The sequence below is a fragment of the Nelumbo nucifera genome, chromosome 7 (assembly GCF_055504915.1).
Source record: "Nelumbo nucifera cultivar China Antique chromosome 7, China Antique-T2T, whole genome shotgun sequence".
Lineage (NCBI taxonomy): Eukaryota > Viridiplantae > Streptophyta > Magnoliopsida > Proteales > Nelumbonaceae > Nelumbo > Nelumbo nucifera.
In genome coordinates, this window is record NC_142655.1 from 1,804,659 (window position 1) to 1,832,074 (window position 27,416).

The window sequence follows — 27,416 nt, forward strand, 5'->3', positions numbered from 1 at the left end:
GTGGATGCCATTAAAGAAGCCAAAGATTTGACTAAACTATCCATGCATGAGTTAATGAGTTCACTTGAAACTCATGAGGATAGAATGAAAAACTTTTCATCTTCTTCGCTGGAATAAGCTTTTCAGTCCAAATTCACCATTGCAAAAAAGAAAAAGAATGATGGTGAAAAAGAAACTCCAAGAGAATGGTCACATCAAGGCAAAGGAAGAGGACAAGGAAGAGGTAGAATGTATGGAAGTGGAAGAGATGAAAAGCAAAACAATGTTTGTTTTATTTGCAAGAAATACAACCATTTGCCCCAAAACCGTTTCTTCAGATGTAAAAAATGCAAAAATCATATTCATACTCCAAAGGATTGCAAATTTAAGGAGAAAGAACAATCCCACTATATTGAAAATGATGATTCAGAAAATCATCTATTTTACTCTTGTATGAACACCCAACAAGAGACAAAAGAAATTTGGTATTTGGATAGTGGCTGTAGTAATCACAAGACGGGAAACAAAGAATGTTTTCTGGAGCTGAATGAACATGTAAACTCTCAAGTGAAACTTGGAGATGGCAAACTCCAAAGTGTTGAAGGAAAGGGAGTTGTTGCAGTCCAAACTAAGAAAGGTGATTTTAAACTCATCTCAGATGTTCTTTATGTTTCCGGTTTGACTCAAAATTTGCTTAGTGTTGGACAACTTATACAAAAAGGTTATGGGGTGCATTTTGACAATGATGAATGTGTAATAACCGATAAGAAGAAAAGGCAAATCATTGTTAGAGTAAAAATGGCTGCTAACAAAGTGTTTCCATTAACCATGTCCTATGATGTGAATTATGGGATGAAGAGTGAGAAGTTGGATGAGTCCATGTTATGGCACTTGAGATATGGACACTTAAATTTCAGAAGTCTTTCTTTGTTAAATCATAAGAATATGATGATTGGACTTCCTCAAATTGATAGAGAACACAAAGTATGTGAAGGTTGCATCTATGGGAAGCATCATAGACTACCATTTTCAAAGAGATCATGGCATTCAAAGGCCCCATTGGAACTGATCCATGCTGACATTTGTGGTCCCATGAGGACACATTCCTTTAACAGCAAGAGGTACTTTCTTCTCTTTGTTGATGATTTTACTAAATTGATGTGGGTATATTTCTTAGATGCAAAATCACAAGCATTGCCTACTTTTATTCAATTCAAAGCTTTAGTTGAGAAGCAAAGTGATCACAAATTAAAAGCGTTGAGGACTAATAGAGGAAAAGAGTTTATATGGAGAGAATTTGGAAAGTTTTGTAAAGAACAAGACATCAAAAGAGAGTTGACGTAAGACATACCCCACAACAAAATGGGATAGTTGAAAGAAGAAATAGAACTATTGTAGAAATGGCAAGAAGCATGATGCAAGGTAAAAATCTTCCCAAAAATTTTTGAGCTGAAGTGGTTCATACTGCTGTCCACATCTTAAATTGCTCTCCCACCAAAGCCGTGCAAAATAAAACACCTTTTGAAGCATGGCACAAAAGAAAAAGCTTGTTGTTAGCTCATTTAAAGTGTTTGGATGCATTGCTTATGCTCACATTTCCTCAAAGAAGAAAGAGAAGTTTGATGGCAAAGGTGAGAAATGTATATTCCTTTGTTACAATGATGAATCCAAAGGTTATAGATTGTTGAATCCAACTACAAATGAGTTGGTAATTTCAAGAGATGTAATATTTGTTGAAGATGGGGCATGCAGGGGCATGGAACTTTGAAGAAAATTCTCCACAAACAAAGAAATATGTTGTAGAAGAGGAAGAAGAAATGATGCCCAATGACCATGAGCATGAAACAACTACATCAAATGCAAGGCCAGCAAACTAAAGAAGATCAAGCTCAACAAGTTTCAGTCCAAGAACGGATCCCTCAAGTTCAAGAAACCAAGATCCACGGCAAGTAAGCCTAAGTGATGTAGATTTGGATACTCCACCAAGAAAAGTACGTCCACTTCAAGAAATCTTTGATTCTTATGATGTTGCATTTCTTGCATTAAAACCACAGAAGTTTGAAGAAGCCTCAAAAGAAGAAGTTTGGGTGAAAGCTATAGATGAAGAAATTGAAATGATAGAGAAGAACAAGATGGGTCAATCCAAAAGCACAAAGCAAGATTAGTGGCGAAAGGCTATGCCCAACAACCGGGGGTAGATTTTCATGAGACTTTTGCACCAATTGCAAGAATGAAAATAATCAAAATTGTGCTTGCACTTGCTGCTCAACTAAAACTGCAAGTGTTTCAATTTGATGTCAAATCAACCTTCCTAAATGGAGATTTAGAAGATGAAGTTTATCTTGAACAACTACAAGGATATGTGATAAAAGGAAAGGAGGAGAAGGTTTGCAAGCTTCAAAAAGCTTTATATGGCCTAAAACAAAAACCTCGGGCATGGAATAGCAAGATTGATAAATATTTCCGTAAGAATGGATTTAAAAAAAATCCAAATGAGCCATCACTCTATGTCAAGAAAGAAGGTATGCATGATTTCATCATTGTTTGTCTTTATGTTGATGATTTGATTTATACAAGTAATAGCCCAAAATTGTTGAATGAGTTCAAATCAGCAATGACTAAGGAATATGAAATGACCTATTTGGAGTTAATGAGATACTTTCTTGGGATTCAAGTGAAGCAAAGAAATGGTGAATTTTTTATGTCTCAAGAGAATTATGTTGATGATTTGTTAAAAAGATTTCATATGTCAACTTGTAAACCCCTAACTACTCCTATGGTTGTCAATGAAAAGTTGTCAAAGGAGGATGGAGCAGAATTAGTAGATGCATCAATCTACAGAAGCATTGTTTCAAGATACATGAACAAGCCAAGTAAGGTTCATTTTGGAGCAACAAAGAGAATACTCAAATATGTGAAAGGAACCAAGAACTTTGGGCTGAAATATGAAAGTGAAAATGACTGCAAGCTGGTTAGATTTTCAGATAGTGATTGGGCTGGTTCCATAAATGACCGAAAAGGCACATCTGGATATGTTTTCTCCTTGGGAAGTAAAATGATCTCTTGGTCATCAAAGAAGCAAAATATTGTGGCACCATCTTCAATTGAAGCAGAACACATTTCAGCCACTAGTGCATCTTGTGAAGCAATTTGGCTTGGAAGACTTTTGAAATGCCTTCAATTTGTGCAAGATGACCCAACTACAATCTACTGTGACAACACTCCAGCTATTGCAATGGCAAAATCCAATTTTTCATGGAAGAACAAAGCACATTGAGCTGATACACCACTTCACCAGAGAGTCAATTGAGAAAGGAGATATCGAATTGAAGTTCATCAAGACTAAAGATCAAGTTGTTGATATCTTCACACCCCTAGCTTCTGAAAAGTTTCTAAATTTTAGATCTCTAATGAAAATTACAAATTAAGAGGGGGTGTTGAAAAGTAAGAGTGGTAATTCTATAATTTTCCTTTATGTTTTGTCTTTTGTATTAAGTGGGTTGTGTTGGGAATTGGTAGCTGAAAAGTCTTGAGTGTAAAACTGAAACTACTTTATATTTCTTGTCATCTAAAACATTTTGTTAGACAGCTCAAGAAGGTAAGAACAAGTAAACCCAGAATTCTACGTGATCTTTCTTTTCATCTTCTCTTCTTCAGATTCTTTTGGTTCTTCCTTTGATTTTTTCACCACCACAGTTCCGTTGCTCCAACAAACTTTCAAACATGAATCAGATATATAGAGACTTTAATTTAAACAGTTCACTAAATCACGTTCCAACACCCTACCAATGTGATCTGACACCATATATCTCACCATCATAATAAATCCGAATTCTTTACTAATTACTACCGGCTTTCATCCTTACCAGAAGTTCAAGGTTCCCTCCTTGGATGCAAATTGGTTGGTGTACACCTGGGTTAGACCGGATGAACCGCACTACAGCGACCAAAGCATTTAAACCCAATCATACCAACCGGATCTCAGCAAGCTGGCCCAAGCATTAAAGCGCTCTAAAGGCTATGAGGGTCTCTCTTTCTCTTTCTTTCTCACTTTTGGGCTGTTACTCAAATTAGGACCCTTCACATTCTCGGGTAGAGGGGGTGGGGAACTTTTAGTTGGTGACTTTGTCTGAGATGGAGACATGACAATACAAGTTGAGTTTAAAGGTAATATGTAGATTACAATGAAAGAGTCCCTTTCAAGTGAATAACCCCATCTTGTTTGGTTGCTAAGAAAACAAGGAATAAAAAAAATGAAATTATAGAAGAAAAAGAAGAAATAAATAAGAGAGATTTTCTTTAGAAGAATTTACCTTCCTATTTTGTCTTGATTTCCTTTCACTTTTATGGCTGATTCATTTTCTTGGATTTTGAGAGGGGGAAAGTTTGTTAATGGGATTTTAGTTCTCATTGACCAAGAAACTCATGTTCTTTTTTCAGAAGTGACACCCATCTCCCACTTTCACACTTGAGGGAAGTTGCTAACACTTGGATAGGACAAAATTGCCCCTTTCAATAATGACTTTTTACGGCTAAAATGATCATTGCCTTTTTTACCTAGGAAATAAAAGAACACGAGTAAATGCATTTACCCAACAAGTGTTTCCTCAGAAATATTTAACTGGGTAAGTAACTCCCCAAAAAATGAATGGGACATTGGTTTTAAAGTGAATTTATTTTGAATTTTCCTGTACCTTCACTTATGCCTTGCCTTAGGCTATGTTTGGTTTGAAACCAAAAATTGAAGGAATTTTGTGAAAATTCCTTTAGAACTTTTCTTCAACTTTCTGATTTTCTATCAAAATAAAGATTTCAAATGGTGTTTGATGAGGGGTAATTTGGCCCGTTGGTACAGACACATGGAGTAACCTGATGCTTAAATGGCAGTTCAACATTTCCGAACACCTCAGTAGGCCAGGTCAGCTCAGGCACCTCGGCTAAGACCGAGGTCCGAACAGCTTGTGGTGTCCCAGCCTGTCGAGGTACCATATAGACCTCTTCTAGAAGCTCGCCAGTCGTCTCCGATCTTTCCGAGATCACCACCAAATGCCAAACCACAATGCGTTTAGCATGATATTGGGCCAATTAGAAGATCCTCTCTCCTCTGGCCAAGTACAAGACACATCACGTTTCCACAATGCAAGCACTCTTGAAGATTAGTTAAGATAATACCATCTACAGACTACAGGAAAGCACCAATAACAACGTGATTTGTTACAAGGAACAGATTAATTTGCAGTAGGAAATGAATTAACAATGATAAACCACTGAACATGGCAGAATCGCGGCAGGATTCGTGAAACCGAACGTAGCAGATTAATTGCATTACCATCTGATATAGTATTTAACCTTTTTTTTGCTTTGGTTTACGAGAGAGAGAATGTACAGAGATCCAACATAGAATCCAAAGTACAACCATAAAAGAGCCATTAGACATTCACTGAGCAAGAACACGATTAACAATCTTGGCCTCTTGGGCCTTAATTTAACGGATACTCGAGCTTAAATACACTATGGTCTGCCAACCCCTTTCGTTTATCCCGTAAATTACAAAAATTTCTCATGAAGCTCCATAGTCCATAATGTGTTTTTACACGAGAAAAATTGCTGAATGACAGCATGCCGCAGAGATGAAATCATGAAATCTGACCTTAGATTTCAGACATCTCTTTCCACCTCAAATTACCCTCTCACTGCATAGGAATGAAAAATAACATTTTACAGTCATTGCCGTAATAATTACATTGAACTTCTCTCTGTAGTCTGTACAAGATTGCCCGGAATTGTTGCTCTTGACCTGTTGGGCATTGACATCCCTAATTTGAGAAGGGCAGGGTTCTCTTCTCTAAGATGGTACACAAAGGCACATCTGACTTTTCTTCAATAGAATTGAGTCAGCAAATCATTCTCATCTCGAGATGGTTTGACCAGTCATCAAGCAAGTGAATTCTCCACGTACTCAATTGCTATCCTCTTAACATATTCAACTCGTTCTTCATGGCCACAAGATTTCTCATACTCGAGATACTTCTTGAATATAAACTACATATGAATGGAATTGACATCAGTAAATGCCAAAGAGGCCAAACCAATATTAATTGGTGCATGTGGCATAGGCATACCTTCATTTTTTTCGGTGGAAGACGCAAACTTACTGCTCTCTCAAATAATGCACGAATAATGTCCGCATCTCCAAGTCTAACCTCCTATTAGTTTCATCAATGAGGAGTATCAAAAGAAAAAGGATTAGGGCATGGAAATTCCTCAAGGTAAAGCATGAGCAAGCTTAAAGGGTGTTATTACGGGAAGTGAGATTTACTTGATCAAGATAGATACTCCACAAGTCTGTCCTCTTCGGGTATTCCCGCAGTATTTCCTCAAAAACGGATCGCCCTCTATCAGGTACACCAAACTTGAACTCAAGAATGGCTGTATGAGAGACGAATTTTATATGCTTATTCTTAGGAAGGCATAGAAGAGCACGACTGACAACTGATTGAACTCCATCTTTCCCTTGCTTCAAGAGACTCTGTACTCGCCTTAACCAGACCTGCAATTTCATCAACGTTAAGCATTTCATACTTGGATAATTACACCCTTCAGTATAAAGTAGAGGGAAATACCTTGCAAGAATGCTTGAATTTCTTGACCATTTTGTTCAGAAGCTCATCAGCTAGATTATATTGTTCAGTCCTTTCATACATGTTTAACAATGCTAGATGCACCTTTTTTGGATCACAATACTGTAATGCCCTGTGGAATGTTTTCATGACAGCCTCCTGAAAGAAATTGGCAACTTTAAAAAAAAAAATAATGAAGATAGAAAAGAAAAGAAAAAAAAAAAAGAGGAAAACATAACACCTGATGTCAAACAAGATATCTCTACCTGTGGAGGTTCTCCATATTCATTTTCCAAATTAAAGTAAGCCACCCAAATATTCAATTTTTCGTTCTCCTCGCGGATGTTTATGGTACTTAAAGCCCTTCAAAACATAAAAGAGCAGCAGTTGGTGATAAAGAAAGAAATAATTAAAGCATAACTGAAACTCAAAGATAAACAACCTCTTGTATATATTTTTCCATCAAGATATGTTAATACCCGGTTGATGTACTTGACATGTTACATGTTTCTATCATGGAGACCACTTCCCAAAGAAAGGGGGAGGTGAGGGATGCAACTTAGGCAGGCCCAATCCAAGCCCAGACTGAACCAGCCCACAAATTTACACCAGCTGGACACATGCACGCATGCATGTCAAAGATCAGATCCAGGCCTTATGCCCAATTCTTAAGGTCGGGCCTTCATTCTACTAGATCATAACAAAGGAACGTTGAGCAAAAAGCAACTGCTCACTAAAAAATGAAAAAAGCAATATCAGGAATGACTGAATATAGAATTCATTTGGTAAAACATAGCGCAGCATAAAATTTCCTTCCCTTTCTCTTTCCCAATTAAATATCAAAAAGAAATCTTGGGCTTTATATTTCTTCCTTGTAACCCATTTTAGTTTACTTCTATGTTCATATTTTTGTAAAGGATCCCATATCCCAGAAACCCTTAATAGAGTGAAATGGCAAAACAGGATTTATGTAGCCAAACCTCATAGAGTTGGAAAAGGATTTTTCAGTAGTGTCAAGAATGGGTCACAAAAAGGAGGCCTAAGAAGAAAAAATGTTGGGAGCCTAAGGAGGGCATCCACTTGGCAGGAAAAGAAAAAGAAAACTCGAAATTGAAAAAAAAAAACAATCTTACCAAAAAATTAAAAAAAAAACATATAGAAATAAAAACATCAGAATTTGTTGTCAACACATTTAACAAATTTAATTTCTTTCAGTCCAAGCAATATACCTTTCAGCAATTGAACGAGCTTTCTCAACATCAGACACAGACAGAGCAAAGGCCATGTACTTAATCCAAACAAAGCTGCTATTAGGGGAGCTTCTAACCAATTTCTCAAATTCATCAGATGTCCTTGGAATGTCCTTTTCAAGAAGTCTTTCCTCGGCAGCTCTAATTTCAAGCTCCCTGTACAGAAAATTTCAAGTAAAAGAAAAACAAAAAAAGAATTGCAGAGGAAGAACTAGTTTTGCAACAGTTTCCAGTAATGAAATGACCTTTCTTCCTTTGCTTTCCTCTTTGCCCGCCTCTTGTTCTTCTCAGAAATGGTAGCAGTCTCGTTGTCATGTTCTTCAGCTCTATTTACTGCATTATCCAAATCAGAGCCATCTACATCATCAAGATTAACATCAAGAGGAAGAATAGAAGCCCTTGATTCTGCTTGTGCAAGGACTTCGCATTCTCTACTCCCATAATCAGGATCAGAATCTTGGATCCCACATGCACTTCTCTCTTGGGAAATGCTAACCAAAGGATCATCAACCAAGCCATTTTCATGTTTGTTTTCATCAATATTTCTATTCAAAAGGTCAACACTGGTATCATCGCTCAAGTAAGAATTCTTCATTCCAAGAGAAATTCTCTGTCTTTCCTTGTCTACCTGATGATAGGATAAATAAGCATGAATAAATAACCCCACAAATTTTACCAGGGAAAATGTGTCTGTGTGTGTGTGAAAGAGGAAGAGAGAGAAAGAGAATGTTTAGATAGCAGAGGCCAATTTTTAACAACAAAGATTATTACCTTCAGAATCTTTGTCATAACTCTCTCCCCTGCTCTATATTTACTTCCAATGTTGTCAATGTGATCATCAGAAAGTTCTGAAACATGGCACAACCCAACCTAGGACAATGTTACATGATTAGAATCAAGAATCCAAATATCGATAGAATACCTCCAATATGGGGCATATCATATCAGTATCAGGTGAGATGGGTACACAACAAGCTAGGAATGGGCACATTCTTTCGCAGCATGCCAATACGATATTGGGGTGTATCACATTGAATTGTAGCATATCAGCCAATACCAATACAAAATGGTGCAGTAAGCCATGTGCTAGGCACACGATAAGAGATGAAACAAAAATAAATAAAACAAAAATAAATTTTATACAGTTTACCATCAACATGCAAACCAAATAAATAATAATAAACATTTATGTTACACTAAAAATTAAAAAGAATATTCTTTAAAATTAGTGTTTTATAAAATTTAATAAAATCAATAATCTATCAAAGAAACATTTATGTCAAAAAAGGATTTTTCATCTAAAGAAACTTAACGAAAATAAAAATGCTAACAATAAAATTATTATTTTAATAATTAAAATTTATGAATCTGCATAAGATATGTATCTTAGAAATTTTAATAGCTCTGATATGCTTTTAAGCTAAGATTATATATTTTTATAAATAAAATTAATATTTTAATTTACACTAAATAAAAACACATTTATAATTTAATTACAAAAAAACACAAATATTGTTTACAAAATATTTGAGAATTTAATATTAAGTTGAGTCTATCAATTCTACTAATCCACATATATATCAAAAAATGAGTTTTAACTTAAAAGAATTTATAACAATAATATTAATATTAGAATAATTATTTTAGTAAAAAAAATTTATGAATATCCATATGATATGTATCTTAATAACTTTAGTAGGTATGATATATTTTATGTTAAGATATTATATTTTTATAAATTCTTAATTAATATTTAAATTTATATTAAATAATAACATATTTATAATTTACTAACCCAAAATTGTTGTTCACAAAATATTTTAGAGTTTAATACTAAGTTGATTTTTTTGCTAATACTAAAAGTAAAATAATAAAATGATAAATAATTGATATACTAAAATATAATAGTTCATATAATTTGTGTCTTGGACTTCTAATCTATGCATTAACAATAACATTATATGGTATTTATTATTTCTTATACATTAATTGCCGTGTATTTCTTCATATGTACCATTAAAATATGCATTTCTTATCTACTTATACTTTATTTATGGTTGTTTCAACCTTAAATTTAATGTTTTCAATGTATTTGTGGGATCTAAAACAATTTCCCTAATGTATCCAAGCATATCTATATCTTTCCACCATATCTATGCACTTCTGAAGTGTATCCGTATCCAAATCCGTGTAAGCTTACCAATAAGATACTCCATACTGATACTTGGATCCTTGATAAAATACCAAGGCCAAATATCAGGAAAATCTTGTGCACAGAAGAATGATTGGGACCAGATTATCAACATAGAGATCAACTACATAAAGCCATTACCCAATGTCTGTCCCAGTTATCTGGGGTCTTGGGTGGGGTGGACTGGATACGGTCCTAACCTTTGGCATTTTTTGCACAAAGTGACCACGCTCAGACTTTAACCTGCATTCTCACACTTGCCATCCCATGATTTTACCATTACAGCAAAAAATGGTCACTATACAGATCAACCAGATCAAAAATCAAAATGACCATCAGTGGCTGGTCTAACCATCAGAAAATATCAGATTCCACAGTCATCTGGAAGGTTATTTGGCATAGGACACCAATTGCTGATCTAACCATCAGAATAAATGTCATTTTCCTTTTATTTGTAATAAGGTAACCATTATCCAAAGATTCTAGGAACAATTCTTCATGCATACTCACCAAGTTTGTGGGATCAATTATGATAAATAAACCATATGTCTCAACCCGCTTGATCCTGCCAGAAATAACATCTCCAACATGTAGACTGCTTAGATCACACATGTCAATCTTCGATGCACTGCTTGTATTCTCCGTTCTTAGAGTGACTTCAACTCTCTTAGACAAAGGTTCAACAGACAACACCCTGTAGGCAATCTTAATTAACTCAAGGTAGATAACAGAAAGCTATTTAAATAGAAAAAGAAATTAGTCTTACTTTCCAGATACAAGTTTTCCAACAGGGAACTCCTCCTCGGGATTTTCAATAAATCCATCAGATAAATTTGATAGGAGAATTTTTGCATCAATCTTGCGCGAAAGCATGATGAAACAACCTTTTGAAGTAACATTCTTAACATAACCCTAAATGAATTGGGAAAACAAATCAGTGCAAAGAGCAGACGATGGTTCAGCAACACTCAGAAGTTAATCCAAATAGCTACCAGCACAAACATAGGAACATTGGCAATGAACTTACAAGGCACATAGTGGCACACAAACAAAAATATACAAGGATAATCACAAAAACATTTTTCGTATTGATATGGGGAAATTTACCAAAACAGAAATAAAGGATGAAACCCCTAGACAAGGGGGAAAACATTAGTGATATGCCAAAGCCCACCCACAAGATTCAAAGGTCAAAACAAATACATTGAAACTCAAACCAAAAAGGTGGGAGTGAGAGAGAGAGAGAGAGAGAGACCATCCCTTCTTCCTCTCCTCCCCTTTGTCCCACCAATGTTTTAGAAACCATGAAAGAGAAATAGTTTGGATAAGAGATGGAAAACATAGTGTTATAAGATGGAAAAAAACTAAAAAACTTAGTGAATGCACTACATTAACTAACTCAAGATTATTTGGATGCTATTTTTTTTTTTTTTTGAGAAAAGGTAAAGTAAAGATTTGTATTAAAGTATGCTGTAAATAAAATAAACGCAAAAAAGACAGAAAAAAAGATGCAGACAGTCACTTGATTTGTCATTTTATAATTGCATATATGATACCTTAGAGCCAAAAAGAAAAAAAAACTAATAACAATTAAATGCAAATAATGATAAAGTCCCTCAGTTATCACATATATTCAGGTGATGAAGAGAAATAGAAGAACATGAAGGGAAATCAGGATAAATAGCAAGTTGATTCATACCTTCACGGCCATGTTAGGATGAATATCCTCAATCCTTTTCACTCGGCTTATAAGAGAATTCCTAAAAACAATCAAGAAAAGGAGTTAAAAATGCATCTTCAATCAAATTATTTTAAGTAAAATAAAAGTACCAGTACTATATTTAAAGTTAAGCATCATTCAAAGTCAGGAATTTCCAAAATCCAGCATATTATCCATACCAATGGAACACGGATGCAACCATTGACGCATATACATAAGTTCAGTACAACCATCTAGCTGGTCTTTCCCCGCAACATAAAAGTAAATTTTGATAGCTGTAGCATGGCCAATCCACGTAGTTCAAGTATTGGTGTTGTTTTCAGGAACCACCAAGGCATTATCATGCTATTTTTCTGGTCCTAGAGATCATGGTGACTCAACCAGGGCTGAACTGACCACAGTATTTCAAAGGCTAAGGTTGGGGAAGAACCTAATTTACCAGAATATAGTGGTAGAGGACACAAGAAATAATATGATGGCTTCCAAACAACAGCCCAACTATGGCAGCAAAAAACATTTTGAGAGGTGAAGAATCTGGCAAGGGAACAAAAGGTTTAATTTACATGGATTCATAGATAGGCTAACAACAAGATGGATGTACTAATGAAAAAAAAGGGTTGACCAGAAATCGACAGTATTGGGGGATACTACTCAAGGGACATGAATGTATGATTGAGAAGTTTGTGGGTTAGCTAGGAGTTGTAGCCTAAAATTAATGGGGTGTTTGGCACATCTCTCACTTGTACATTTCAACCCTTTCTCCACAAGTAATGAAATTCGTCAAGTTACCAATCATAAAAAAAAAATGAAAAAAAAAAACAGTTGACACCTACTTTCCAAATGCTTAATGCTTCATTAGAAATGATGTTCCTGGTTTAGCCAAAAGAAGTTATTTCTTCTAAATAATGGTCATAAAATTCCACCATGTAGTATCAGATCTTTATCTCACGTCCAAGTTCCAATAAAGAAACAATTCCACAACTTATATTAGTCATGTAACAACTTTTGAATGCAATAATCTGAGATAGGCTGACCAGAAAAACAGTGGTAGAAGGATTGTCAAAAGATTTGTTTATTTTTGGAATTTCAAAATTCCTGGGTTCATCAACCTCATGGATAACCAACCACTTGAGTGAAATTACACAATCTCTAAGCCTCCTTCCATTAAACATATGCAAATTAAATGCATACCAACACTCAAAAATTTAAAACTAGTGTTGAACAATGTTGTAACTCACAAGGAAGAAGTAAGAAAAGTTAACACCATATAAGGTCAAAAAATAATGGACAAAGCCAGATATCATGTAAGCACCAAGAATTTCACACTAAGCATAGAATCAAGTTTGCATAGATACAAAATGGAGAAGCCATCCTCCAAAGTTCAGATTTTAACAGCCTCTCTGTGTTATATTACTGGATGCGAGTGCATCATTTATTGCTTTCTTAGTTTTCAATAAAGAATAGACTTTTTTTTTAGTATTAATAGACTACAGTTCTGTGGTGAACACAATAAACAATTAAAGAACTAGGGAAGAAACAAAAGTAAATGGCCACCTCCCCTAGCCGATTTCTTTTTTTGGTAAACTCCCCCCAGCCGGTTAAAAATGCCTTTCCAAAGACAAAGTCAGAGAGATTTAATGGAGCTAAATTTTTTATCAGTTTCAATGCAGCTAAAAATAATAAATTTCTAGTATAAAATGTTGTTACTTATTAAAAAAAAGCATTTGCATGATGTAACTGAAAAAAGAAAAAGAAATACATGAAAAAATAACACTTTAGATCAACAGCATGAGAATAAAAATGAAGACTTACTAAGATTCCAAAGATAATAATTACCTGAAGAGTTACTTCATATCTTAAAATTTGTTCTATAGAACTCTCATGAAAGGTTAACAAAAACCAAATTGGGAATGAATGAATGACTTACAAATCATTATTGAGTCCCACAGATTTTGGAGATTGGATACCTTCCAAGGAAGTAGCACGTAATGACAAATCTACATGCAACAAACCCTTGGTTGAACGAATGATTTCCAAAACTTGGCATTTCACAAACTGTCCTTCTTGATATTCAAGCAGAGGATTAGATAACCATTCATCTGCAAGCTCAGTAAAATGAACCTTCCCATGAAGATGAGGTCCAATTTGCACAAGTAATCCACCAACACCAGGAAGAATTCTGTTAATTCTGCCACCAAGTACATCACCTTCATGAATATGTTCGGTAACAAACTCATTTGAAATAATACTTTCTGGATCATCCTTCTTGGTAATTTTGTTGCCAAGTGTTGCATTAGAAACAATTGATAGTGGGTGCGGTATCAAACGTAAAAGTTTTTTCTCTTTATTAATGTTTAACACATGACCAGAAACAGCTTTCCCAACATAAAATCGTTTCTGAAAGTCTATAAGTTCACTTGGTTCACACGAACTATCAAGAAGAAATAGATGAGCCTTCACATGTCTAGATACTGTCAACCACACCCACTCCTTATCCACTTTAACCACATAACCAGTAGCAAGCTTTCCAATTGAAAAGTTAAAATCATCAGTGATTACCCCATCCTCAAGCTCGCTGGCACCTGGAAAATGAATACAGTTTACATGACCAAAAGAAATAAAAGCATGCCTCATAAAGCATGAATTCAGAAACAACAGAGAGATCTTTCTAACACCAAGGAAAACGAAAAACGAAAAAAGAACATAAACACTTGAATATGCAGAAAACCATAGTTCACATTGATGTATTTGGAGGGAAAAATAAAACTTCTTGACAGTCTTTGTAAACTTTTATAAGGATTTGCAGGTTCTTCAATGCTAGAAAGAAGAAACACAAAACTCATTAATGGTATTTATAGACTTTTTCAAAGGCTTTCCATGATGGAGGAGAAAACCAACAGCTTAACTAGACTCATAAAATAGTCCATAGAAGAGCCACTAACTTATTTGAGTTTCTAGAATGGTACACAATACAGACAAAGCCAAAGATCTGATCCAAGCTCAATTCCATATTTAGTCCCATTACAATGTCATAGCCCATAACCAAAAGCAAGCACATACCCAAGCCACACATCCATATCCATGTCCAAGAATGAGACCAGGGGTGGCCTGGTCTCCTCACTCATTGTTATGTAATAAAAGTAGTTTAAATTATGTCCAAATTTCATTAAGGGTAGAAGAATCCTATCATTTGTATCCTAAAACATGCAAACAAGTGGGCAGTCAACTGGGAGAACTACTGTTAATCTCTCCACACTTTTTCTCTCATGTAATGATGACCTCTGCAAATTGCAAGTGAATGACTGTCACCTCAAGCCTTCTTACCCTCCTACCTCTAAATAGATTTACCTGATCAGCCTCTACAATCAATCCTACTCAGGAATTCAGCAACTATGGTGAACAGGAATGGAGATAAAGGGTCCCCCCTTGTCTCAAGCCTCTTTTAGCAGGAAAAAAGTCTCTAGCCACTCCATTAATCAGAAGGAAAAATTTCTTAAACTACCCCTAAGGTTTAGGACATTCACTAACTATACCCCTACCATTTCAATATTGTCTTAAAGTACCACTACTGTTTCTGACAATTGTCACACAGCTCCCTTCCCATTAAGCCTCCGTCACAAACCTTTTACACATGACTTGACGTGTTTGATTTAAATTATACCCACAATACCCTGTTCCTTTCCATCTTAATTTTCTTCCATTTTATGGTCATTGGTCATCATCTTCCGACAATAACAATGAATCCTCAGTGGTGACCTTCTCGATGACACAGGGAGACACTATTACAGCAACTGTTATATCAACAGCCAAACTGCTTCATATGTGGAAACGCTGCCTCACACTTTGAAGTACCTTCTCGATCTGCTGCAATATATTGCACTTGTAACCCTATATATATATATATATATATATATATTGCTTAATTATCATAGAACAACACAGAGAACACCAGCCGAAAACATTGGTTTCACTTTCTTGGGTGGCAAGATCACTGAGGTTGAAACTTTCTTCTTAGGTAGGCCATGGGGTGCTTACTCCAGGGTGGTGTTTGCTCTAACGTACATGTCAAGTGTGATACTGCCTTACAGATGGGATGACTGGGGCGACCCAACCAAGCAAAGGTATATATATATATATATCTGATCCCACAATCCGATCGTATCAACCCAGATTTTGATTGGATTGATCAATAAGATTTAAATATTATAGTCCTAACAAATGTTATTGTTTGGTGTGTGGACAATACCGTATTATGGGCAATACAAGTGCTACAGAGCAGGGGCCTATATCAGGAAGAGTTGGATGGTTGGGTCGGTGGCCGAGGTTGGCCTAGGCCTTTACCAAAACGTTGCAATAGGACCTCTCTCGTCATTTCTCAGAATGTAAATGCAAATAACAAGTAGAGAGTTACAGTTGTCATTTATTTATTTTCATAATATATATTAATTCTCTCTCCTTATATGGAAATATATATGATGTCTATTTAATTTATTTTAATGATTTCTTTTGTTTGATTTCCTTGATCTCTTACTGATTTCAATCAACTTACGACAGTAACAAGGGTAGAGAGTTTAGTGAATGGTTGGGGGAGGTCAAAATGATAGGAGACTAAAAAAGGGTCGACGTTTGGTATGTTTTATGCTGAAAATGTAGCAAACTCGAGTGAGAATAACAAAAGAGTTCACCACTGCAACTCCTTGGTTTTTCACCCAAGGCGACGATGGACAATGGGCCGATGATGACTAGGAAAGGAAAAAAATGGAAGAGATAGGGGAGGAAGGGAATGAGAAAACTAATGGGAAAGAAGAGAGAGTGAGAGAAACAATGTTGTTTGCCGTGTCGAAAGGTAGAAGACAAACAATGCTCTTCCAAAACAAGGTGGATTACTGTTGAATGCATAGCTAGATGGGGGTGGCACAACTTCCAATAGATCTTCTTTGATAAGGTGCCAACAATCCTAATGGAAAGCCATAGAAAATCCATCTGGACCTAGGGCTTTCGCACTATCCATCGAAAAAACAGCCTCTCTAATTTCTTCTAGGGTGAAGATATTCTCCAAGGTTGTAGACAAAGGATCTGGCACTCTATCCCACTAAAGGTCTGGGAAGATAGAGCTCCTCTCTCCTAGGCTCGAAAAAATGCCTTTGAAATGATCCACAAAGATCTTCACAATTTCCTGCTCCCTAGTTATCTTGTGACCATCCACCTCTAGTCTAGAAATCAGGTTTTTCCTTCTACCACTAGCTAAAGAGTGAAAGAAAGTTGTATTACCATCCCCTTCCAAAAGCCATTTACACCTTGATTTTTGTCTTTGGGATATCTCCTCCTTTACTAAAACCTCTTCCAACTCACACTTTAACCTCCACCTCTCCTCTCTATCTCCCTCATTGAGGCTTCTCTAACCTTCTTTCTTGTCCAGCTCCTCAATCCTTAAGATAATTCTTTCTTTAACTTCCTCCACTTTACCAAAAAGCTCCTTATTCCAAACTTTTATTTCCTCTTTTAGACTCTTTAGCATTCACAACAATCCAACCCCTTTCTTTAAGCCTCTAGAATCCAACTCCGGCCCCCAAGACTTGATTTTCATCACAAACGTGGGATCTTCTAGCCACATGTTTTTGAACCTGAACGGAGAGGGCCCACCAAACAAAGTTTCTTGAGCTAAGCTAATAGGGCAGCGATACGAAGTTACTCTAGGCATGGCTCGTGTGGTCAAGCTTTCCCACATAACTTCCCAATCTACTGAGAATAGAAACCTATCCAGCTTGGAGCAGACTGGGATAGCTTGGAAGTTTGACCAAGAATAGTCCGCTTGTAGCAAAGGAATTTCCTTCAATTCAAAAGCGTCCACAATCTCATTAAACTCCCTCATACTTACGATAGTTCTTTGTGATTTGGATTGCTTGTCTCTGTCGAAAACCGTATTACATTAAACTCACCAACCAAGCACTAAGGTCCCTCCCACAAACCCCTTACTACACTCACCTCCTTCCAAAAAAGAGGTGTTTCTTTATATGAATTTGGGCCATATACATTTGTCAACACCCACTCCTTTCCATCTATCAGACTTCTCACTTTGACTGACACTGAAAACTGCGCTATTAACTCCTCTAGACCCTGTAGCACTTCATTCTTCCAAAAACGCGGTGTTTCTTTATATGAATTTGGGCCATATACATTTGTCAACACCCACTCCTTTCCATCTATTAGACTTCGAACTTTGATCGACACTGAAAACTGCGCTATTAACTCCTTTAGACCCTGTAGCACCTCATTCTTCCACATAGTAAGAGTCCCTCCTGAGGCTCCCAAAGACGGTGTGCAAGCCTAGCTCAGGTCCCTTGTGCCCCAAATACTTCTGATCCATCTCTTGTCCACCGCTTAAAGTTTTGTTTCTTGTAGCAACACCACATCTGGCTTCTCATTTCTAAGAGTTTCTCTTATCAATCTTCTTTTCTCCACACTCCCTAGACCTCTTAAGTTCCAACTTAAAATCTTCATTCCAACACTGACACTTCAGGCCCTGCCTTCTCCTACCTTTATCTAAACATTGTCCATTGTTCTACCCCTCCTTTTGCTTGCCTTATCATAATCTATTTTACTAATCAGCTTTTCCACCTCACTCCTCTTTCTTACTTTTTTTTTGATAAATGAGAGTGGTTTTATTAATTCAAAAAAAGCAGTACATTCAGCCTAGGAGGAGGCACGAGGTGTTACCTCCCCCTAGGACTGAGCCATAAACACTAAACATACACAAGCCTGAAGAACAGTTATCCTTTTCCCTTTGCCCTTATCCATTCTTGTACATGTCTTCAGCCATAAAGGTTTTTCTAGTAAAGGTTTCTTCTAAATCTCTTCCACCCCCCCCCCAATTGCTAGTGAGAGACCAGTTCTGATTTGACTGCTTGAATCATCCAACTCCCTTTCAAAATCAAACACCAGAATTGTCGATTTAGGTGGCTCCAGACCATGGATCCTCTCTTCCATACCTTTATTCCCCATCTTCCCTACTCCCAAGGAAAATCCAGGCTTTGTGGTAAAAAGCATTTTCTACATCCGTAGGCTTATGACATAGGGTTCGTTCAGCACACACACCAAAGAAGGCGCACAATCGAAAAGATTAGTGGTGGTTTTAGGCGAAGTCATAGGATGAATAACAAAAAGAGGAAACTCAGGAGGTAGGGAACTCCTTGTACACTAATTTCGCAAGCCACACCCATTTCAAGCAGGGGTTGAACGGAAGCCTTAGGAGGCAGACTTTGGACAGCATCTTGTTGGCATAATTTACTTTGCAGTAGGTTGATGGAAGAGGAAGCATGTTTGTCAAAAGCCTTCATTTCGCAAGCCCAAACCCGTTTCAAGCAGGGGTTGAACGGGCCTTAGGAGGCAAACTTTGGACAGCATCTTGTTTACTTTGCAGTAGGTTGATGGAAGAGGAAGCATGTTTGTCAAAAGCCTTCATTGCCGCTGTTGAAGATCGATGGGAGTCCTAGCTTCCCATTGAGGGGGACAATGATACACCCTTCTTGTCATCACCTAACAACCCAAAAGTGACTACTTAAAAGAGTCACGTGCCTTACTAAAAGAATTTGGGTCCAGACCTCTTGAAATACCTGGTCGGGTCAACCTAACCCACTTATTTTCCCTTCTTTCAACCATCAAAGGATTTAAACAAGCCGCCTATCCAGTTCTCTTACAAGACACGGCACCTTTCTTTAATAGAGCCTCTGAATACGAAAACTTCCTAGCCGTTGGATCTAAAGCAGAGTTAATCCCCTGCGGCTGAGAGAAGGAAACCTACTGACTGCCTTTCCCTTTGAGGAAGGGTTGGGTTTCCTTTTTTGAAATCTTAAAAGTCTTCCGGTTTTGGACAGATTTCTCCAGCTGGCACCTAACAAAAATCTTTTTAACACCACACGTCACCCGCCCTTCCACGCCAGCTTTGTCTTCCTCCTTGCTTCTTCCTTCCCAGAGCACTGCTTCGTCTCCCAAAACAACCCAAACCTTGTACCAACACCCCTCTGAGAGTAGATGCATCACCCTTGGACCGCTTCCCGTCGTACTCCAATTACTCGAATTTCCGCTGCCGACAAATCTTTAGGGTTGGAACTTGGAAGTCTCTAATAAGCCTCCCATCATCGCTACAACCCTTTGAAAGGTAGTTTCCGTCCAGAGATGGAACGGCAAGCCACACTGTTTAATAGCAAGGGCTCCATCAGAAAACACCAACTCATTTGACAGGGTGTCACGGGGGTAATCGTTGGGGCCCCGTGCGGCACTCGAAATGGGCGAGTAAGCCTACGAAACAAAGCAAACACACACACAAAGGCAACAAGAAGGCACACAAATTAGCAAAAGGCTACTTGTATTGCATTAATCAGCGGAAAGCACAAGCACACAATACAGTGTCGAGGGGATCTCGTGCTTAACCTTTACACGCTTATGAGCTCACTCGACTACCTACCTCCCCTCAAAGAGTACGTTAAGCTTTTGGGGGAGTGACAATAAGAAACATCAAAAAGGTGAAAAAGCATACTACAGTATTACAATAATGCCATTGGCAATCCCCCATACAAAAGTACAAGCATAGCCCACCCATGACACGCACTTGGACGCTGGAGTGGCGGCTGAAGGCACGGTGGTTGGCGCTGCGAAGAGAACACTTGTTACAAGGGGGCACCACCGATTTATCACGGCTACACCCTCACTAGTATCAACTATTAAGGTCTCCATAACCTTACTTCATATCCAACATAGCTGGTACCGATAAATTTAGCATCACAGAAACGTCCTCCAAAATTTTATTCCAGTTTGGTATCTTTTTGTTTACTGTGATTACATACCTCTATTCCCAATCACCTTTAACACCTTCAAGGGACACCTTAGGTTCTGCAGATAAGAGCCAAAACGACTCTTTAAGGTCATTACCAGTAGCTTGTGCCCCTGTCTTGGAGCCTGAGACTTGTTCCTCTTATGACTTCTCTTCTGAATGCTTCCCTAAGACTTACTCTCTTCCCCCTAAACTAGCATTCATTTTGATCGGGTCCTCTGTTAAAACTAAAAGATGTTGTAGAGCTTCTGTCACTAGTTTCCATACCCTACGTAGCTTGCCTTCCGGGATGCAAACCAGCCTTTTCTTCCCATAGCTGAAGAATTCAGCCAGTGATACATAGGCTCCATTTTTGTTTTCTAATACTTCCACCCAGTAAGTGGTATCACCTTCTTTGTAAGAGACTCGACAACTCACCCTCCTCTGTGAGTGATAGCTCCCTCCAAAAAACCTTTGAACCACAAGATAACTTTGCCCCGCAACAGGATTGTTGCCTTTAGAGAGCTCAATAAGCTTCAACACAACTTCTCTTCTGGTTAGAGTTTCCTCCAGCACGAATGTCTTTGCCTGTATTCTGATCTTCTCTCTCCACCTGTTTGCACGAACAAAGCTTCTTTCTTCACCTTCTGTCTCTATCGCCTTTGACAGGTTCAGCATATAAGTAAGACCTCAATGGGGCTTATATTGACTAAACCTGGTCTGGTTGCTGGAGAAAGATCAAAATCTGTTTGCAAAACAAGTATTGTAAACTAAATGTTCGATATCATTCTTTTATTAAATAGTTGTAGCCTCCATGGACTTATTTAACATTATGTCAATATCTTAAGTTTAGAACGTATTCTTGATTTATGTCATTTGTTCACTAGGGTGTCATTTACACTCAAACATACTGTCCAAAATCTAATGAAAGCATAACAAATTTCTAATGGAGCTCATGATATTGTGAATATTAGAATCCCTTGGTAAAATATACGTATAGAACATACAACAGAGTTTATCGGCCTGTCAATGAACAAAGAAATATCAGAAAAGTAGAATCTCAAAACATAAGTATTATTTCTGACCTGAAAGTAATGTAGGGCGGAGAGAGAGTTCCCACTGGCAAGCTTTTCTGTTCTTTTCTGATTGATTAAATTTTGCAACAATCCTTGCTGTCAGCTGTTGCCCAACTTTAAATTTACTGAAGGGATCCTCAACAAAATGGTGATCATTTACCTGCAACATAAGAAGCTAAAACATGTAAATAATAAACAATTAAAGAGAACAATAAAAGAAACTCAACAAAAAAAGCACATGCAGTATTTAGAGATTATGGTGAAACAAACAACCCACAAAAATATTCACCTCAGTTATATGCACCCTCCCACGAAAACCAATGCCAAATTTCAACCGCAGTTCAAGAGGTTTTATGTCAGTAATCTGGAGAGATCATGGAACACAAGTGTAAACAGTTATTCAGGTCCAATATAATGTTTTTTAACTTTCCAAGACTGATGCAAAGAAAAGATATCTACCTCAGCCTCAACAAGAGATCCCACTTTATAGCTAGATTTCTTTTTGGCTCTTTTTGAACTAGAGGTCTCTGAAGCTTCACTTAGAGACTTGAGAAGTAGAAGCAGTCTTCCAGATGTCAAGGGGCTCGCAAGAGCCGCAACAGTTGCAACAACACTGCAGAAAATAACAATCATTGGTTTGGGGAAAAAATGCAAGGAATAGAATACCACAGTACCATACATATGCAGTTATGCACACATAAACTTTTACAAATAAATGAAAATGTTAAGCTCATACACAATCCATGCACCACTTAGACATTTCAGTTATAGATTCAGGAACATGGAAACTAGTTAGTCAAAGATAGTATTCTCAATATACTTTTTTTAAGAAAAGGTAAGATAGTACATTAAAATTGTATTGGATCCACAACATCAAAACAAATGAAGTGTTAGGAGCCATTAGACATGGTTATTACCCCACAGAGTTTGACTCATATGCCATTATCACCCAAATAAATACATTTAACTAGGGCAGCAAATGCATTGTATTCAAATCCAACATACCGAGATTCAAATTTGATCTGTTAACATTCATATTCAAATCAAATCATGTACAGATTCAGATCAAAACTCAAATTGGATTTGAATAAAGTACAACAAGAACAAATGACAAAGTGAACAGTTACAAGTTGAAGGGGCTAGAAGAGCTAGGGTAATACTAAAAAGGACCTAGGAGGAAGTAACAAGAAGATGATGATGACGATGATGATACCATATAATTGTGGATCCAATACAGTTTTAATACAAGGCACTGAACAAAATGGAATCGCAAAATATGATTCATATAGCAGAACCCATATAGTTGGCACAAGGCTTATATAATGATGATGATATCGAGAACAAATGAAACAAAAAAAAAAAGATAAGGTTGTTACCTGAAATTATCCTTTCACTTTTCTTAAATTTTATTAAAATTACCATTACTTTTCAATACCTCCAAAACCCCCCACCCAATCAAACATTTGTCATTAGAAGAATGGTTTTTGAAAGACTACCATGAGGGTCCTCGGCATCTCTACCTTTAGACCAAGACACCAAAAATGGGTGTATTTGCTCAACCCAAAACATATGTTGTATGAGAATGGCAAACCCAAATCTCATCTTGAATTAGAAGGTTTTAGTGAGAGCCTACCAAACCAAACACATGATAAATAAATGAAAGCAACCATAGATGTTTCAGGACAATCTCTAAATAATCAACAGCAACCTTTCCCTTCCCCATGGACTCAGGTTCAAGAGAAACTCTCAGAGAGGACTATGGTGATATTCATGGATGAGACTACAAATTGGTGGCAGAAGACCACTGGAAAGATGCCTAGGAAGACAACTTCGGTGGTTTTGATAACACCACAAGGCTTGTTTCATGATATGCCGGAGATTGATTTGGGACAGATGGAGTTTCTAAATAATGTGGATGACGCAGAGAACATTACAATCTTTTTTGTCTAATCAGCAAGAACACTACAATCATTACTGTTAAATGAGTGCAGCTGGTGTCTAATTACGTCTAATAAGGGAAGAAGGTAATAGTCAAACATTCAGACAAGAATTAATGGTCCCTTGATTAGACATAATTAGCCATCAACCCCGCTTATCTAATGGGCATGATCATTTAGACAATTGGACCAAATAATGGAATGGATATTGACGTGATATCTTAAGCAATATTCCCTAGATAGCAATCTTTCAGATCATGATATGTGGAAAATTCTCCAAAAAAAAAAAAATTGGATGTTCAATCAGCTTATTAGATGAGAAATAAGGGTAATTCAAATCAAATTAGCACATTTCATCTGAAATTTTCTCATACTGCATTGACTATGGACTTGTGTAATGCCTTCCCTTCTGTCTACACTAAAAAGTAAAAATAAAATAAAATGCATAAGCAAGACCTATATCAGCTACCTTTGAAATTCAATCACCATATGCAAAACTGAAAGAGTTTGGGTCAAGAAACAAAATATTGATATGCCCAATAACAACAAGTGGGTACTTGTGTATCGATACAAACAATACTCTACCTTTTTTCATTTGTATGATTTAATCAGGCATTAGAGAGATGTAACCTACCATCCCAAACTTTTAAACTTCAAAACCCTGTGAGTATCGGTCTATGCATGTGTCATCATGGTCACTGATACACATAAGATACAATATAGGCATATCATATTGATATTTTGATCCTTGGTTTAGGTTATATAACCAATCCCTTGTACTTGCATCCCATGAGGTCAACGTGTATTCAGGGGAAACACTGATGTTTTGAGTGACACCAACCACACAATTCAGGAGCATTTTTATCTTTTGAAAACCAGTTAAAAGGGTTTATAGGTAAGTAATAGTTACTTTTGTCATGAAAAAAATAATGGCCCACATGGATCACTTCTGAAATGATCACTAAAAGTGACTTGACAGAAGGTTTTGAATATACAAAACATTCTGAAAGGGGGTTTCTGCTGGTATCAAAAAGTCAGGATTAGTCTACAAGAATTTAAGAAAAAAGGAAAGAGGAATTTCAAAAGATAATGCATTAATAAAATGAATTAGAAATGACTTTGAAATTGTAAATCATGAACAAAATCAAATAAACAAAATTTGTACAAGACTTGAACTCTATTTTTTTATCATTAACAGAAACTTTTTACTAGATAGACAAAATAGAGAATACAAGTGAAGCAATGGGGAGAGATAAAATCTCTTAAACCTCCCGAAAAACAGAAAAACAATTACAACACAGCCCAAAGCCATTGTTCACGTTCCATCCCTTGTTTAGCCAGAGCTTCTGCAAAGGAGTTAGCAGTTCTCTTCACCCATTGAAGCTGAATCTCTATTCCCCGAGTTACCCATTCAAACTCCCTTTTCTCATTAGCAAACTTCCAAAGACCACTAAACTCCCTTTGCAACCAACAACAACCAGTTTTGAGTCCCCTTCAACATTCAAATAGAGTAATAGAAACTTGAAATCTATAACTTTAGTAAATATAGAATATTCAAACTAACTTCACTAAAACGTATACATTTCATAAGCAAACATGACAATATCAGATGAATCTTATCAGATCAGATTGGGGTGGATCCGTATTTCACCGAACTATTATAAACAGATCAACTTAATCAGATCAAAATTCAAACTCAAAATTCAAACAAACAGATATTGTTTGCAGCCCTATTTCACATGACCCCTTATTTCTTCAACAATATTTTTCTACAAATACTCGTACAATAGAGCATATAAAAAATCTGAAAAGAACAGAATGGTGGAAAAGGATTCATGTAGCATCCCTCATAATAGCTGGACCCCACATGATCCATTATTTCATTAACATCTCCAAATATAAAACAGACACATGTAATAGGGTGCATACTAATCATAAGAAAGGTGGAACGGGATTCATATGGCAGGCCCCACATAATTGGGACAAGGCCCCATTGAGTCGGCATTAGAGTCCATACAGATTTCTTCCATTTAACATGGTGGTGATTGAGAATTGATGGTCTATGGGCAGGATCCTTATAGTTGAAAAGATTACAATTTGACATAAAGGTATACAACTAGCTTAACTGACCATGGTGGGTTTGATAGATGCAGAAATGTGAGGGAAAAGGAGACTAAAAGTATAGAGTAAAAGGTTTATAGGAAGAGAAATTATGGACATAATACAGTGTGATAAAAGCATACATAAACACATGGTGATGATGTCAACAACTAGACCAAAACAGACTAAAGTCAAACCAGGTTGAACCAAAACATCCTACAAAATGGTTCAACACCACAACCAGTTTTAAGGCATGCACCAAAACCATTCTCAAGCCATTGCCACACTTCCACCTCCAATATAATAGCCCACTGAGAAACCATCACTGATTTAATAAATAATGAGATGGCAACAAAATAGTTAAGATAAAGTCCCTCTAATACCTCCCATAGCAATTTCTTATTAGATAAAAAAGCCTTTGCACAATGTAGGTTCCACCAAATTTTTATCTTCTTGGGATGGATAGACTGGATATGGTCCCAACGTTTGGCATTTTTTGCACAAAGTAGTCGCTCTCAGACTTGAACCCACATTCTCACACTTACCATCCTAAGATTTTACCACTAAACCACTAATGGCCCCTACCAATTTATCACGATATAGCAAACCCAAAAAAGCCCAGGCTCCAAAAAGAAGCACCACTGACATACTCCAAGGCATTGAGGCAATAGATTGCAGTCATAGTATCATAAGAAAATAAACATATGAAAGAATCTGATATGTATCCTTCATAAGTTGCCTTATGAGGATACAAGGAAACCCAGAATGGATGGTAAATTTATTAAACAAGAAATTTCCAGACCTTTGTCCATTCACGAAGCTTCTCTGGGGAAGCTTTTGTGTATTATAATCAATAGTTGATGCATAGCCAATAGCATAACTATACTCCGGGATTGAGAGGACCTGCATGAATACAATTGCACTTAAAAGTAAGATTGCTGAATGGCTACACTGCTTTACCTCTAGAAACAATAGATGAAAGGAAAATTACAATTTGCAGTGAAAATGGTCAAATACTTGCCAAATAATTCTCTTTAACAATCTCTATATTTGCATTCACAGTCTGATGGACCTCCAGGTCAGCAGATGCAACTCTTTTGCGCTTCTGGACAAGAACAAATCAGAAAAGAGGAAAGATAACATAAGTTCATACAAACTAACCCTGTTTAAGACCACAATTCTAATACGTCAACCCATGCACAATTTGGTTTGAGTGAGCTTAGGTTTCTTTTCTGAGAAAAAAAAGTAATGTATTAAAAGAAACAGATCAAAAAAATACAATACACTGTTCAAAAAGAATTTGTACAAGGGAAAACACTGAGAAGCTAATTACACTGCAGATCAAGATACAAAAAGATTCCTAAAATTTAAAAAAAAAAAAAAAAGAATCGAAAGGTTTTTAGCTGTCTGTGAACTGCAGCCCATGAGTAGATTCTGCCCCATGAGCCTCTTAATATTATACCTACAGAATTACTTCCCACAAGACTTTCCCTTTCTTGGACAGGCAGGTTCTACTATGTCTTAAGAAAGGCAAAAACATGTAAAGGCAATTTGACATTGTAACTACTGAAACAAAGTACCATAAAGCTCAGGTTGAGAAGGGCTAACTAAGACCTCCAACCATGCAGAGAATAATCACAGATTGGGCTAGTGTTCTTCTGGCTCATGCCAAACCAAACCTAGGACTCAAGATGATTTGAGTCAGGCAGGGATGAATTTGGTTTTTACTCAACC

At 36.8% G+C, this 27,416-nt stretch overlaps 1 protein-coding gene across 2 annotated transcripts in view; it reads right to left on the reverse strand.

Annotated features, from left to right (window-relative positions):
- Positions 1–5,420: 5,420 nt before the first annotated feature.
- The window catches only part of LOC104597638 (RIBOSOMAL RNA PROCESSING 5), a 72,713-nt gene continuing 50,717 nt past the window's right edge, over positions 5,421–27,416 (reverse strand). The window contains exons 24-40 of one of the 2 annotated variants that reach the window (XM_010259299.3): positions 26,704–26,787; positions 26,485–26,585; positions 22,105–22,258; positions 21,935–22,009; positions 21,655–21,805; positions 13,688–14,342; positions 11,740–11,800; positions 10,807–10,952; positions 10,551–10,734; positions 8,621–8,719; positions 8,095–8,477; positions 7,829–8,005; positions 6,866–6,962; positions 6,603–6,758; positions 6,299–6,529; positions 6,102–6,185; positions 5,421–6,021 (exon numbers count right to left, since the gene is read on the reverse strand). In XM_010259299.3, the coding sequence (XP_010257601.1) occupies positions 5,914–6,021; positions 6,102–6,185; positions 6,299–6,529; positions 6,603–6,758; positions 6,866–6,962; positions 7,829–8,005; positions 8,095–8,477; positions 8,621–8,719; positions 10,551–10,734; positions 10,807–10,952; positions 11,740–11,800; positions 13,688–14,342; positions 21,655–21,805; positions 21,935–22,009; positions 22,105–22,258; positions 26,485–26,585; positions 26,704–26,787 (2,946 nt within the window). In that variant the 3' untranslated portion in view covers positions 5,421–5,913. The remainder of the gene's footprint in view (positions 6,022–6,101; positions 6,186–6,298; positions 6,530–6,602; positions 6,759–6,865; positions 6,963–7,828; positions 8,006–8,094; positions 8,478–8,620; positions 8,720–10,550; positions 10,735–10,806; positions 10,953–11,739; positions 11,801–13,687; positions 14,343–21,654; positions 21,806–21,934; positions 22,010–22,104; positions 22,259–26,484; positions 26,586–26,703; positions 26,788–27,416) is intronic. The other variant, XM_019197812.2, reaches the window with a different exon arrangement.